This window comes from Somniosus microcephalus, unplaced genomic scaffold (genome assembly GCF_052327205.1).
Source record: "Somniosus microcephalus isolate GS21.2 unplaced genomic scaffold, FLI_Smic_1.0 unresolved_chr9, whole genome shotgun sequence".
NCBI classification, from domain to species: Eukaryota; Metazoa; Chordata; class Chondrichthyes; order Squaliformes; family Somniosidae; genus Somniosus; species Somniosus microcephalus.
In genome coordinates this window covers 6,493,755-6,509,771 of record NW_028225187.1, presented here as the reverse complement: position 1 = coordinate 6,509,771, position 16,017 = coordinate 6,493,755, and the positions used below count along the sequence as shown (strand labels likewise).

Sequence of the window (16,017 nt, the reverse complement as noted above, 5' to 3'; positions counted from 1 at the left end):
TCAGAGTGTGGGCAGGTTACCTGGGTTAGTGTGTACACTGGGGGAGGGACAGACTGTGAATGGACAGAACTTGCACTGTTACTGTATCAGACCGTGGGCAGGTTATCTGGGTTAGTGTGTACACTGGGAGAGGGACAGACTGTGAATGGACAGAACTTGCACTGTTACTGTATCAGACCGTGGGCAGGTTATCTGGGTTAGTGTGTACCCTGGGAGAGGGGCAGACTGTGAATGGACAGAACTTGCACTGTTACTGTATCAGACTGTGGGCAGGTTATCTGGGTTAGTGTGTACACTGGGAGAGGGACAGACTGTGAATGGTCAGAACTTGCACTGTTACTGTATCAGACCGTGGGCAGGTTATCTGGGTTAGTGTGTACACTGGGAGAGGGACAGACTGTGAATGGACAGAACTTGCACTGTTACTGTATCAGACCGTGGGCAGGTTATCTGGGTTAGTGTGTACACTGGGAGAGGGACAGACTGTGAATGGACAGAACTTGCACTGTTACTGTATCAGACCGTGGGCAGGTTATCTGGGTTAGTGTGTACACTGGGAGAGGGACCGACTGTGAATGGACAGAACTTGCACTATTACTGTATCAGTCCGTGGGCAGGTTATCTGGGTTAGTGTGTACACTGGGAGAGGGACAGACTGTGAATGGCCAGAACTTGCACTGTTACTGTATCCGACCGTGGGCAGGTTATCTGGGTTAGTGTGTACACTGGGAGAGGGACAGACTGTGAATGGACAGAACTTGCACTGTTACTGTATCAGACCGTGGGCAGGTTATCTGGGTTAGTGTGTACACTGGGAGAGGGACAGACTGTGAATGGACAGAACTTGCACTGTTACTGTATCAGACTGTGGGCAGGTTATCTGGGGTAGTGTGTACACTGGGAGAGGGACAGACTGTGAATGGACAGAACTTGCTCTGTTACTTTATCAGACCGTGGGCAGGTTATCTGGGTTAGTGTGGGCACTGGGAGAGGGACAGACTGTGAATGGACAGAACTTGCACTGTTACTGTATCAGACCGTGGGCAGGTTATCTGGGTTAGTGTGTACACTGGGAGAGGGACAGACTGTGAATGGACAGAAGTTCCACCTTTCGTATGTCAGGTCCTGGGCAGGTTATCTGGGTTAGTGCGGGCACTGGGAGAGGGACAGACTGTGAATGTACCAAAGTTCCACTGTTAGTCTGTCAGACCCTGGCAGGTAGTGTGTGCACTTCTAATCACAGGAAGAATATTATTGAAATGGTGAAGGTGAAGAGAGAAATAAGGTGATTGTGTGTGTCATGAATTCATCAGAATTTCTAATGTAAGTCATAAAATTAATATCGGAATGAGATTCATAATGAGCACAATTAATTAAGAGAAAACTGACTCTAACACGCCAGGACTAAGAAGGGAAATCAGGGTAATGTTTTTCTCCAAAGGGTAATGGAGCGGGAGACCAGTTACCAGGGAGGACACTAAGGGGCAGTGTAATTGGGGACAAGAGACAATTGGTTGTGTTTCTGTGTGAAATCAGGGTAATATAGTTTGTCTGTTTTACTGTCAGATTTAATCGGCCCAAGCAATTTCAAATCACCCATAACATGGCCTATTTCTCATGTTCCTTCTCAGTTAATGTTTGATTGTGTGAAACTCTGAACATCTTCTCAGATTAGATCCAACAGTATCTCACGTTCATGAGGTGATGTACAATGGTAATGCATCAACTTTTCCCAATTCTCCACCACTTTTACAACAGTTTGTGCTGAATAGCTGCACAGGGGCAGGGACAACTTCCACGTCAGGCACAAAGGCATCTGCTCCACACAGTACAATGATCCTGCCAGGTGTATATGTGGTTTCACAGTGTATCAGGATCCTTCCAGGTGTGTATGGGGTTGCACAGTGCATCAGGATCCTGCCAGGTGTGTATGGGGTTTCACAGAGTATCAGGCTCCTGCCAGGTGTGTATGGGGTTGCACAGTGTATCAGGATCCTGCCAGGTGTGTATGGGGTTTCACAGTGTATCAGGATCCTGCCAGGTGTGTATGGGGTTTCACAGTGTATCAGGATCCTGCCAGGTGTGTATGGGGTTACACAGTGTATCCGGACCCTGCCAGGTGTGTATGAGGTTTCACAGTGTATCAGGATCCTGCCAGGTGTGTATGCGGTTACACAATGTATCAGGATCCTGCCAGGTGTTTATGGGGTTTCACAGTGTATCAGGATCCTGCCAGGTGTGCATGGGGTTTCACAGTGTATCAGGATCCTGCCAGGTGTGTATGGGAACTCACAGTATATCAGGATCCTGCCAGGTGTGTATGGGAACTCACAGTGTATCAGGATCCTGCCAGGTGTGTATGGGGTTTTCCAGTGTATCAGGATCCTGCCAGGTGTGTATGGGGTTTCACAGTGTATCAGGATCCTGCCAGGTGTGTATGGGGTTTCACAGTGTATCAGGATCCTGCCAGGTGTGTATGGGGTTTCACAGTGTATCAGGGTCCTGCCAGGTGTGTATGGGGTTTCAACATGTATCAGGATCCTGCCAGGTGTGTATGGGGTTTCACAGTGTATCAGGATCCTGCCAGGTGTGTATGGGGTTTCACAGTGTATCAGGATCCTGCCCAGAGTGTATGGTGTTTCACAGTGTATCAGGATCCTGCCAGGTGTGTATGGGGTTTCACAGTGTATCAGGATCCTGCCTGCTGTGTATGGGGTTTCACTGTGTATCAGGATCCTGCCAGGTGTGTATGGGGTTTCACAGTGAATCAGGATCCTGCCAGGTGTGTATGGGGTTTCACAGTGTATCAGGATCCTGGCAGGTGTGTATGAGGCTTCACAGTGTATCAGGTTCCTGCCAGGTGTGTATGGGGTTTCTCAGTGTATCAGGATCCTGGCAGGTGTGTATGGGGTTTCACAGTGTATCAGGATCCTGCCAGGTGTGTATGGGGTTTCACAGTGTATCAGGATCCTGCCAGTTATGTATGGGGTTTCACAGTGTATCCGGATCCTGCCAGGTGTGTATGGGGTTTCACAGTGTATCAGGATCCTGCCAGGTGTGTATGGGGTTTCACAGTGTATCAGGATCCTGCCAGGTGTGTATGGGGTTTCACAGTGTATCAGGATCCTGCCAGGTGTGTATGGGGTTTCACAGTGTATCAGGATCCTGCCAGGTGTGTATGGGGTTTCACAGTGTATCAGGATCCTGCCAGGCGTGTATGGGGTTTCACAGTGTATCAGGATCCTGCCAGGTGTGTATGGGGTTTCACAGTGTTTCAGGATCCTGCCAGGTGTGTATGGGGTTTCACAGTGTATCAGGATCCTGCCAGGTATGTATGGGGTTTCACAGTGAATCAGGATCCTGCCAGGTGTGTATGGGGTTTCACAGTGTATCAGGATCCTGCCGGGTGTGTATGGGGTTTCACAGTGTATCAGGATCCTGCCAGGTGTGTATGGGGTTTCACAGTGTATCAGGATCCTGCCAGGTGTGTATCGGGTTTCACAGTGTATCAGGATCCTGCCAGGTGTGTATCGGGTTTCACAGTGTATCAGGATCCTGCCAGGTGTGTATGGGGTTTCACAGTGTATCAGGATCCTGCCGGGTGTGTATGGGGTTTCACAGTGTATCATGATCCTGCCAGGTGTGTATGGGGTTTCACAGTGTATCAGGATCCTGCCAGGTGTGTATGGGATTTCACAGTGTATCAGGATCCTGCCAGGTGTGTATGGGGTTTCACAGTGTATCAGGATCCTGCCAGGTGTGTATGGGGTTTCACAGTGTATCAGGATCCTGCCGGGTGTGTATCGGGTTTCACAGTGAATCAGGATCCTGCCAGGTATGTATGGGGTTTCACAGTGTATCAGGATCCTGCCACGTGTGTATGGGGTTTCACAGTGTATCAGGATCCTGCCAGGTGTGTATGGGGTTTCACAGTGTATCACGATCCTGCCAGGTGTGTATGGCGTTTCACAGTGTATCAGGATCCTGCCAGGTGTGTATGGGGTTTCACAGTGTATCAGGATCCTGCCAGGTGTGTATGGGGTTTCACAGTGTATCAGGATCCTGCCAGGTGTGTATGGGGTTTCGCATTGTATCAGGATCCTGCCAGGTGTGTATGGGGTTTCACAGTGTATCAGGATCCTGCCAGGTGTGTATGGGGTTTCACAGTGTATCAGGAACCTGCCAGGTGTGTATGGGGTTTCACAGTGTATCAGGATCCTGCCAGGTGTGTATGGGGTTTCACAGTGAATCAGGATCCTGCCAGGTGTGTATGGGGTTTCACAGTGTATCAGGATCCTGCCAGGTGTGTGTGGGGTTTCACAGTGTATCGGGATCCTGCCAGGTGTGTATGGGAACTCACAGTGTATCAGGATCCTGCCAGGTGTGTGTGGGGTTTCACAGTGTATCAGGATCCTGCCAGGTGTGTATGGGGTTTCACCGTGTATCGGGATCCTGCCAGGTGTGTATGGGAACTCACAGTGTATCAGGTTCCTGCCAGGTGTGTATGGGGTTTCACAGTGTGTCAGGATCCTGCCAGGTGTGTCTGGGGTTTCACAGTGTATCAGGATCCTGCCAGGTGTGTATGGGGTTTCACAGTGTATCAGGTTCCTGCCAGGTGTGTATGGGGTTTCACAGTGTATCAGGATCCTGCCAGGTGTGTATGGGGTTTCACAGTGTATCACGATCCTGCCAGGTGTGTATGGGAACTCACAGTGTATCAGGATCCTGCCAGGTGTAGGCAATGTGCAGTTGGATTAACTGTAGCATACAAAATGTGCAAATTTAACAATAATTCAAAAATCGGCACTTTTTGTAAATTGAGTCAAAGCAGAACGTTTGTGGATTAATCACGAAACCAACCAATGTTCAATCCTATTTCCTTAGTCTTTGAACTTCTCATTCACAGTTTCTGACAATCTTTAAACAATCAGCTCCAAGCAAATATTTGGATTCTGTAATGAAATAAGCGGTTTGAAATCTCCATTTCATCACTTACCTCTCAGGTGACTGGGTACTTCGGATAAACCTCGTGCGATGTTCATGTAATCAAATGGATCAGAACCTGTATAAATCAATTAGCGTTCATGAAATCAGATCTGTGTAATATTGTAGAAAATCGTCTTTGAATCTGAATTTGAATTCAGTGTCTGAGTTTACCGTACCAAGTTCCTGCATTTCTTTCAGTATTTTGTCCAACTTTGGTACCCCATGGCGCATTTTCACAAAGGATTCCCACATCACCCTTCGGGCCTGAGAGCCTTTCTCCATCGCCAGATTTAGGAGAAGTTTGGAACTCTCTGCCCAGTTTCCCTTCTCCACGAGCTCAGTGACTTTCTGTAAAGAACAACAATGAATATATCGAGGAGCTGAGTGAAATATAAACACCGAGAATGAGAGGAAAGTATCTGCTCAGTGATGGGATCTCCCAGTTGTTGAGCACAGGAAGCAGTCACTGTGTCAGGTACTGATCCATTCTGAACATGGGCTGAATATTCTGTAAATATCTTGATTCAGCCATTAACGGCAAAGAAATTTGTGAATTATAGTTCTCAGAGAGTGAGGAATCACTGAGAATCTGCAGCAGTTTTAATGTGATTATTTGTCTCTGTCCTTCAGTGTCCAACATGACATCAGTTCACTGACTGACAATATGATAGACGCGTTTCTCACATTTGCTGCCACAGTTTTTGATTTCCTGAGAAATAAAAAAAGCAGCGAGTCAGAACTCTAGTGGCAGGGAAGGAACGAATCTGAAGTGAGAGAAACAGCTAGAAAACTGCCTGAGAAATTACACTGACTAATCGAAACAATCACTGTTGATGGGTTGGGCCGGAGAATCGACCAATAAAAATAATGCTGAAAAATCTAATCGCTTTCCCCCCCGGTAATTGAAATGTCTGACACCCGTTATTTTACACACCCGCTGCCGGTATGAAACCTCGGTAACCGGGAACCGATATCCAGCAATGGGATTGGTGTAATCTGGACTTTCATCATCAAAACTTACATTTATAGAACACCTTTAATGCAGAAAAGAAAGCGTCGAAAGGCACTTCACAGAGGTGCAATCAGACAATGGACAGAGATGATGAGATGTCGAGAACGATAGCCTGTTGGTTATGTTACTGGATGAGTAATCCTGAGATAATGGTTCAAATATCATCGTGGACGTTTCATGAATTTGAATTCAAATTTAAATTTGAAACATTTTGAAATAAAAAGCTGGTATTAATAAAGATTGTCATAAAACCCAATGCCCTTTATGCCTGGTCTATACGTGACTCCAGTCCTTCACCAATGTGATGGCCTCTGAAATGGCCTAGTAAACCTCTACAAAGTAAAATACGGAAGAATACAACTGGGCAGACCGCTCAGCTTCGGCATTGGATTCGGACACGACGAAGGAACACCCAGCACAGTCAACCCTGCAAAGCCATCCAGGCCATTCTGGAGGGGGAGGGTGAACAGCCAGTTGTCGTGGTGCATAGAGGTACCATCGATATAGGTAAAAAAAAGATTGAGATCCTAAAAGCTGAATATAGGGAGTTAGGAGGTAAATTAAAAATAGGACCTCAGAAGATAGTTATCTCAGGATTGCTACCAGTGCCACGTGCTAGTCAGAGTAGAAATAAAAGGTTATTTTAGATGAATACGTGGCTAGAGGAATGGTGCAAGGGGGAGGGATTCAAATTCCTGGGACATTGGAACCGGTTCTGGAGGAGGTGGGACCAGTACAAACTGGACGGTTTGCACCTGGGCGGGGCCGGAACCGATGTCCTACAGGGAGTGTTTGCTACTGCTGTTGGGGAGGGTGTAATCTAAAATAACAGGGGATTGGGAACCTGTGCAAGGAGACAGAGGAAAGGGAAGCAAGGATAGAAACAAAAGACAGGAAGGAGAAAAGCAAAAGCGGAAAGCAGAGATATCAAGCGTGTAAATCAAACAGGGCCACAATAAATAAGAATTCTAAAAGGACTAAGAGTGTTAAAAAATCAAGCCTGAAGGCATTGTGTCTTAATGCAAGGAGCATTCGTAATAGGGTGGATGAATTAGCTGCGCAAATAGATGTAAACAGATATGATATAATTGGGATTATGGAGACATGGCTCCAAGGTGACCAAGACTGGGAATTCAACATCGAGGGGTATTTAATATTCAGGAAGGACAGGAAAAAAGGAAAAGGAGGTGGGGTAGCATTGCTGGTTAAAGAGGTGATTAACACAATAGTAATGAAGGATATTAGCTCAGATGATGTGGAATCTGTATGGGCAGAGCAGAGAAATACCAAGGGGCAGAAAACGTTAGTGGGAGTTGTATACAGGCCCCCAAACAGTAATGCTGAGGTTGGGGATGGCATTAAAAAGGAAATTAGAGATGCGTTCAAAAAGGGCACAGTAGTTATCATGGGCGACTTTAATCTACATATAGATTGGGCTAACCAAACTAGTAACAATACTGTGGAGGAGGAATTCCTAGAGTGTATACGGGATGGTTTCCTGGACCAATATGTCGTGGAACCAACTAGAAATCAGACCATCTTAGACTGGGTATTATGTAATGAGAAACGATTAATTAGCAACCTCGTTGTGCAAGGCCCCTTGGGGAGGAGCGATCATAATATGATAAAATTCTTCATTAAAATGGACAGTGACGTAGTTGACTCAGAGACTAGGGTCCTGAATATAAATAAAGGAAACTACGATGGTATGAGGCACGATTTGGCTAGGATGGATTGGGGAACGTTACTTAAAGGGCTGATGGTGGAGAGACAATGGCAAACATTTAAAGATCACATGTGTGAACTACAGAATTTGTTCATCCTTGTTTGGCATAAAAATAAAACAAATAAGGTGACTCAACCATGGCTAACAAGGGAAATTAGGGATAGCATAAGATCCAAGGAGAGGACATATAATTTCACCAGAAAAAGTAGCAAACCTGAGGATTGGGAGCAGTTTAGGATTCAGCAAAGGAGGACAAAGGGATTAATTGAGAGGGGGGACATTGAATTGGAGAGTAAGCTTTCAGGGAACATAAAAACTGATTGTAAAAGTTTCTATAGATATGTGAACAGAAAAAGATTGGTGAATCCATGCGTAGGCCCCTTGCAGTCAGAATCAGGGGAATGTATAATGGGGAACAAAGAAATGGCTGACCAATTAAATACATACTTTGGTGCTGTTTTCACAAAGCAGGACACAAATAACCTCACAGAGATGTCTCCCAGGGGAACATAGGGTCTAATGAGAGGGAGGAACTGAATGAAATTAGTATTTGTAGGGAAATTGACAGGATTGAAGGCCGATAAATCCCCAGGGCCTGATAATCTACATCCTAGTGTAGTTAAGGAAGTGGTCATCTTCCAAAATTCTATAGACTCTGGAACAGTTCCCATGTGTCGGAGGATAGCTAATGCAACCCCACTATTTAAGAAGGGTGGCAGAGAGTAAATGGGGAATTAGAGACCGGTAAGCCTGACATCGGTCGTGGGGAAAATGCTCGGGTCCATTATAAAAGATGTAATAGCAGCGCACTTGGTAAACAGTGACAGGATCAGACAAAGTCAACATGGATTTACAAAAGGTAAATCATGCTTGGCTAATCTACTGGAATTTTTTGAGGATATAACTGTTAGAATAGATAAGGGAAACCAGTGGATGTGGTGTATTTGGACTTTCAGAAGGCTTTCGATAAGGTCCTGCATAAGAGACTACCATGTAAAGTTAAAGCACATGGGATTGGGGGCAAGGACTTGTACAGAGAACTGGTTGGCAGACAGGAAGCAAAGAGCTGGAATAAACAGATCTTTTTATATATATATATGTATATATGTATATATATATATTATATGTTATCTAGACGAGGGAACTAGATGTAATATCTCCAAGTTTGCAGATGACACAAAGCTGGGTGGGTGGGTGTGCTGTGAGGAGAATGCAGAGAAACTCCAGTATGATTTGGACAGTTTGGGTGATTATACTGCATTTGCCATGCATCTGCCCAATGTGGATAAATGCTGTTAGCCCCGCCGTTATTTCTACCACAAAATCTGGCCTATTACAAAAATATAAAACTACCACTATTCATCCCCCAGTCACTCACTCCGTGAACAAAATGGTGCAGAAACCAAACCATTAAAGTGAGCGGACGGTAAATGACAGACAGAGAAATCTCAATTTCCTCATGTTCCCCCTGGGGAGCGACGTCCCACACCAAGAGCACAGAGGCAGGTAATTACAGACTGAGAAATCTCAATTTCCTCATGTTCCCCCTGGGGAGTGACGTCCCACACCAAGCGCACAGGGGCAGGTAATTACAGACTGAGAAATCTCAATTTCCTCATGTTCCCCCTGGGGAGTGACGTCCCACACCAAGAGCACAGGGGCAGGTAATTACAGACTGAGAAATCTCAATTTCCTCATGTTCCCCCCTGGGGAGTGACGTCCCACACCAAGAGCACAGGGGCAGGTAATTACAGACTGAGAAATCTCAATTGCCTCATGTACCACCCCTGGGGAATGACGTCCCACACCAAGAGCACAGGGGCAGGTAATTACAGACTGAGAAATCTCAATTGCCTCATGTACCACCCCTGGGGAGTGACGTCCCACACCAAGAGCACAGGGGCAGGTAATTACAGACTGAGAAATCTCAATTTCCTCATGTTCCCCCCTGGGGAGTGACGTCACACACCAAGAGCACAGGGGCAGGTAATTACAGACTGAGAAATCTCAATTTCCTCATGTGCCCCCCTGGGAGTGACGTTCCACACCAAGAGCACTGGGGCAGGTAATTTACCCAGTTGTGTACAAGTTTGGACACTCCATTTATAGGATGTAAAAGCAATGGAAAAACTGGGGTGCAATTGCACTAGGATGTTACCAGGGATGTGGAGTTAACGTTAGAGAGTGCGATTTGAGAACGTTGGACTCATTCCACTACAGGTGAGCAGATTAAGTGAGGAGTTGCTGCAAGTCTTCAGATTCTGAAGAGTTCTGATCCAATAAAAAGTTACTGATCTGATTGCCCAGAGGGCACATATTTAGGCTAATTCGAAGAATTCGGGGTGAAGGTTGATAAAGTGAATTACACACGAGGTGGTTCAAATGCAGAATTCATGCTATGGTAGAAGCAAGTGGACATTTATGTGCTAAAATCTATTTCTATTGCTGCGTGGATAGAAAGGAATGCTGGAGTATGGGGTGTGAACAGAAGATTGCACCTGGACTAATTGGGATACTAACCATAATGAGTCAACTGCAGTTTGGAATTTGACAAGGTGGGATATTAACGGTAATGGGCAGTGAGCAGAAGGTTGGGATTAGACTAGGTGGGATATTAACGGTAATGGGCAGTGAGCAGAAGGTTGGGATTAGACTAGGAGGGATATTAACAGTAATGGGTAGTGAGCAGGAGGTTGGGATTAGACTAGGAGGGATATTAACAGTAATGGGTAGTGAGCAGGAGGTTGGGATTAGACTAGGAGGTATATTAGCAGTAATGGGTAGTGAGCAGGAGGTTGGGATTAGACTAGGAGGGATATTAGCAGTAATGGGCAGTGAGCAGGAGGTTGGGATTTGACTATGTGGGATAATAACGGTAATGGGTGCTGATTAGGAGGTTGGGATTAGACTAGGTGGGATATTAATGGTAATGGGTAATGAACAGGAGGTTGGGATTAGACTAGGTGGGATATTAATGGTAATGGGTAGTGAGCAGGAGGTTGGGATTAAACTAGGTGGGGTATTACTGGTAATGGGTAATGAGCAGGAGCTTGGGATGAGACCAGGTGGGATATTAACGGTAATGGGTGGTGAGCAGAAGGTTGGGATTAGACTAGGTGGGATATTAACGGTAATGGGTAGTGAGCAGGAGGTTGGGATTAGACTAGGTGGGATATTAACAGTAATGGGTAGTGAGCAGGATGTTGGGATTAGAGTAGGTGGGATATTAATGGTAATGGGCAGTGAGCAGGAGGTTGGGATTAGACTAGGAGCGATATTAACAGTAATGGGTAGTGAGCAGGAGGTTGGGATTAGACTAGGAGGGATATTAACAGTAATGGGTAGTGAGCAGGATGTTGGGATTAGACTAGGTGGGATATTAACAGTAATGGGCAGTGAGCAGGAGGTTGGGATTAGACTAGGTGGGATATTAACAGTAATGGGCAGTGAGCAGGAGGTTGGGATTAGACTAGGTGGGATATTAACAGTAATATGTAGTGAACAGAAAGTTGGGAGTGGACTCGGTGGGATTTTAACGGTAATGCGAGCAGGAGGTTCCGATCACACTAGTTGGGATATTAATGGTAACGGGTAGTGAGTAGGAGGTTGGGATTAGATTGTTGGGATATTAACAGTAATGGGCAGTGAGCAGGAGGTTGGGAGTAGACTAGGTGGGATATTAACGGTAATAGGTAGTGAGCTGGAGGTTGGGATGAGTGTAAATTTCCTAGATTATCAACTGTGAAAGTTGGTATCAGGTTGACCGTCCATCATACACCCTGCCCGATTACCATTGCCGTTTAGTTCTATTCCATTACAGGTAACTGACAGAACATTACAGGCTGCTTGCTGTAATTACCTGAAGTGCTGTCCCGGGGAGTGACGCTCCAGGACAGGTTCTACCGCCAGTATTGGGTCTCTATCGAAGTTGGAATTGACTCCCGGTGATGTAGGGGGAGGAAAAACCTGCACAGCGTCGGGTTTTCAATCCTCATTCTTTGGGGGTTAGTTTTCCTGTTCGTGTCTCATACAGTTTAACCATTTTCCCATTTTGTTTCTGATGTTGAAACGCCTCTCATTTACTCCACAGATGATTTTTGTCATCTCTCGGTTCCTTAATTTACGTCAAGTAGTTTCCAGGTCAGTAAACTCATGACGTTCCCTGTAATTCCTGTCTGTTGCCTCTGGCCTCTCCTTTTCCCAGTCCCACTAAAACTGTTCCCTTTGTTTTCAGTCCACAATGAGTTATACCCGAACCGTTCCCCTGTCCTTTGTACAGATAGGGACGGATCCACTGGGTATTTTCACCTCTTCATATCATTGTTTCAGATTCACAATATTTTCAGTTTATCTATTTATTTCCTATTTGACCTGTTTCTCTTCGGTAATATTCTGTGATTCTAAGATCTGATATCCTGTCAGTCCTGTGATGTTTGGATAATCCGGACTCATTCTGTGTCCCTCCCACTTACCCGATGTTCTTGTCCATTGAAATGCCTCTCGTATGTTAACATCCAGCTGACTCCGTCCACCCCTCTTTCAATCGCCTGTTCCAGTCTGTCCCGGTAGAATTTTGTGAACCAGAACAGCTGGTAATTGTCGCACTTTGTCAAGAACTCAGTGATTGTAGAGTTCGGATCTGTGAACACAAATGGAGAAAACTAAACACATTGGCCTAGAAATTCATTGTAGCCACTTTTGGGGCGGTAAAGTCGGGTGGCCGCTAAAGTTTGCGCCCGGCGCAAAATCGAGGCCACTTCTCCGATATTCATTAGCTTCGCCCTAAGAGTTTGCTCGAGCGCTAAAACTGGCGCAGCACGCCTCTCTTTAGGCGCTAAGCCGGAGGTGCTGATCGATAGCGCCGAGGCCGGGCGCAGCGCAGGTGTGGCCATCTCGTGATTGACAGCAGAAACCCTGGCGTCGGCCAGCTCTTAAGGGGGAAGGGTCGACTTGGTCTGCTGCCACGCCCTGGATAGTGGAGCCCTCCAGCTAGGCCTGAGCACTGCTGCTGGACCCAAATAGCGCCTGAAGCCATGCAGAAGGCCCGTGAACGAGCGCAGCGCTTCTCAGAGCTTGATCTGAGTGTGCTGGTTGGTGCTGTGGAGAAGAGGCGCCATATTTTGTACCCGGGCAATGGCAGGAAGGCGCCGGGCCGTGTCTACCGGAGAGCCTGGAGGCATGTCGCCAGCAAGGTGTCAGCCAACAGCGAGGTCCCCAGGAGCGGTGTCCAATGCCGCAAAAAGTTTAATGACCTCACTCGGATTGTCAGGGTGAGTACCCTTTCCAGTGCCCTCCTCATCCTTGCATGTGCACCTCACATTATGGGCAAAGGGACCTGAAAGCCCTAATGGCCAGCCCTCATCCAGCAGCTATGGGACAGGCATGAACATCAATTGCACATTCTGCACTTAACACACTGGCCAAGCTATTCCACCATGGGAGGCAGTGCACACAAGATCAGGGCTACACACTGGCCAGGCTATTCCACCATGGGAGGCAATGCACACAAGATCAGGGCGACACACTGGCCAGGCTATTCCACCATGGGAGGCAGTGCACACAAGATCAGGGCGACACACTGGCCAGGCTATTCCACCATGGGAGGCAGTGCACACAAGATCAGGGCTACACACTGTACTTAGAGGCCGTCCTTTCACTTGCAGGCCAAGCTGGCCAATAATAAGAAGAGCCGGACTGCGACCGGGGGAGGCCGACCCCAGATCCAGCCGCTCACCGAGCTGCAACATTGCGTGGAGCGCATCATGGGTGGCCGGGTGATTGGCCCCGTTGCATGTGGAGATGCCGACCCTGTTCTGGGCACCAATGGTAAGGACATCACCTTTTGGACCTCTTTCGTCCCACTTGCGCATCAGATCTACATCCTTTGCCACTGTCCGACCAATGCGCTGAATGCCACCACTCATGCATCCCTCGCTGATGCCCTCTCCTCACTCTAAAGCTACTCTTGTGCCTTCCTGCTTTCAGATGGTGAGGAGGAGGTCCCTGAACTTGCCAGTGACAGCCCCTCAGAAGAGGAGGAGGAGGAGGAGCAAGAGGAAGGCGGCCCATCAGGGGAACCCTCAGCCGCGGCAACCCATGCGAATGTAGGGGACACGTCTTCCCTGGAGGGGAGCGTGGCGGAAGTGTCGGAGGGGAGGGTAGCTCATGGGACCTGCGGCCTGCAGAAACGCGGGAGGAGGGTGGAAGCTCAGTGGCCTTCTCCCCAGAGGGGGGAAGGGTCGGAGGGGAGTCCAATTGCTGGGCCCAGCGGCGTCCAGCAACGCAGGAAGGGTCGGCCAGCTCGGCGGCCTTCTCCCCAGAGGGGGGAAGGGTCGGAGGGGAGTCCAATTGCTGGGCCCAGCGGCGTCCAGCAACGCAAGAAGGGTCGGCCAGCTCGGTGGCCTTCTCCCCAGAGGGAGAGTCCGGCCTCCAGTCTGGAGATGGTCTTCGCCGAGGAGATGGAACGCCTCGAGGACTTCTCCGCGGACTCGGAGCGCCGGCACACGGAGCTAATGGGGGTAGTGGCACGGTTGCCTGAGGCCATCGAGTCCCTCTCTCGGAGTGTGACCGACGTCGGGGCCTCACAGGCCATCAGTTTGGCGGAATTCGGGGCAGAGCAGGCAGCGAGTCGGGCGGCATTCGGGGCAGATCAGGCAGCGAGTCGGGCGGCATTCGGGGCAGCTCAGGCAGCGAGTGGGCAGCTGATCAGTGGTGCCGTGCAGTCACTGGGTGCTCTGATGAGTTCACTGAACAGGTCAACAAGGGCACTCACTGCTGCCACACTCACTGTGTCAGCCAGGCATCGCCAGGGCACCCGGCGCGCTGCAGCAGCACAGCAGTCTGTCCCTCGGCAGATTGGTGCGCATGCTGCAGTGCTGGCCCGGGCGAGTGCCAGTGTCTCAGGTGACCAGCAAGCGCCTGCCATCCGCCAGCTTGCCCCCATTCCTCCAGCCGCCGCTGACACTCCCCCAGTGGAGCTGCCAGGAGCTGTGCAGCGACTGATGCTGGCCAGCCACAGCTGCAGCATTCAACAGCCGCCCGCTCGACGGCCAGACCTCGACTAGGCCGACCACCAAGGGCATCTGCCGTCACGACATGTGCCCCTCTGGAGCCTGCCCCCAGCCTTGCAGCAGCCAATGGCCTTACTTTGAGGAGGAGCAGCAGGGCGGGCAGGGGCCACACAAAGATGGCCAAGGCATCGCCCTAGCGGGCCAAAAAGTTGAATGTGTGGCCAGTTGTGTTTGTTTTTTGAAGGCCGAGAATTGGATGTTTGTTTTTTGAGGCCGAGAATTGGATGTTTGTTTTTTGAAGGCCGAGAATTGGATGTTTGTTTTTTGAAGGCCGAGGATGTGATGTTTGTTTTTTACGAAGGCCGAGGATGTCGGCCATTTTAGTTGCACTGTTTTGTTAATCCTCTCCAGGTTGTGGGAGCGAGTAATTTGTTTGAGTGTTTTTTGGGGGTTTCGTCTGTTTTTGGTTTTCATGTGGGAAGGGCCCTGAGTTTGTACAATAAAGCATTTTATTTATTCACATTGTCCATGTTTGATCTTTGAAGTGTTTGTTGCCTTAACTGGCTGAGGGCTTGCGGAGCGGCTGCAATCATGTTCTTTCATTGGCACAAGCCATTCCCTGACAGGGGGCCTAGAAGTGACGTTCAATAAGCCGCCGACGGGCGGCCCTTGGACCTTGTGCGTCCCTCCTGGGCTGGTACTCCTCATCCTCCCTCCTCCTCATGCTCCTCCTGCTCCTCCTCCTGAGCTGGTGGTCCAATGTGAGGTGGCAGTGCCTGAGTCCTGCGGATAGCCAGGTTGTGCAGCATGCAGCAGACGACAACGAATTGGGAGACTCGCTCCTGCGAATACTGGAGGGCTCCCCCGGAGCGATCGAGACAGCGGAACCGTTGCTTCAGGACGCCGATTGTTTGTTTGATGAGGTTCCTGGTCGCTTGATGGCTCTCGTTGTATGCCTCTTCAGCAGGGGTCGTGGGCGCGCGGAGCGGGGTCATGAGCCAGGTACACAAAGGATAGCCTTTGTCTCCGATAAGCCATCCTCTTGGGGGAGGCTGTGCCTGGAACATGTCAGCCACAGTTGTCTGTCGCAGGATAAAGGCATCGTGGCTGCTGCCTGGAAAGCGGGCATTGACAGCTAGGATGCGCTGCCTGTGGTCACACACCAGCTGTACATTGAGGGAATGGTAGCCCTTCCGGTTGCGGTAATGCTCGGCATGCTCCAGAGGTGCCCGCAAAGCCACATGCGTGCAGTCAATGGCGCCCTGCACCATGGGGAAGCCCGC

General features: G+C 48.7%; 1 protein-coding gene across 1 annotated transcript in view; it reads right to left on the bottom strand.

The window, feature by feature from the left end:
* The window catches only part of LOC147084472 (NACHT, LRR and PYD domains-containing protein 12-like), a 69,493-nt gene that overhangs the window by 22,396 nt on the left and 31,080 nt on the right, over positions 1-16,017 (bottom strand). The window contains exons 3-5 of the mRNA XM_085979488.1: positions 12,197-12,363; positions 5,163-5,334; positions 4,997-5,062 (exon numbers count right to left, since the gene is read on the bottom strand). Of these exons, the coding sequence (XP_085835614.1) occupies positions 4,997-5,062; positions 5,163-5,334; positions 12,197-12,363 (405 nt within the window). The remainder of the gene's footprint in view (positions 1-4,996; positions 5,063-5,162; positions 5,335-12,196; positions 12,364-16,017) is intronic.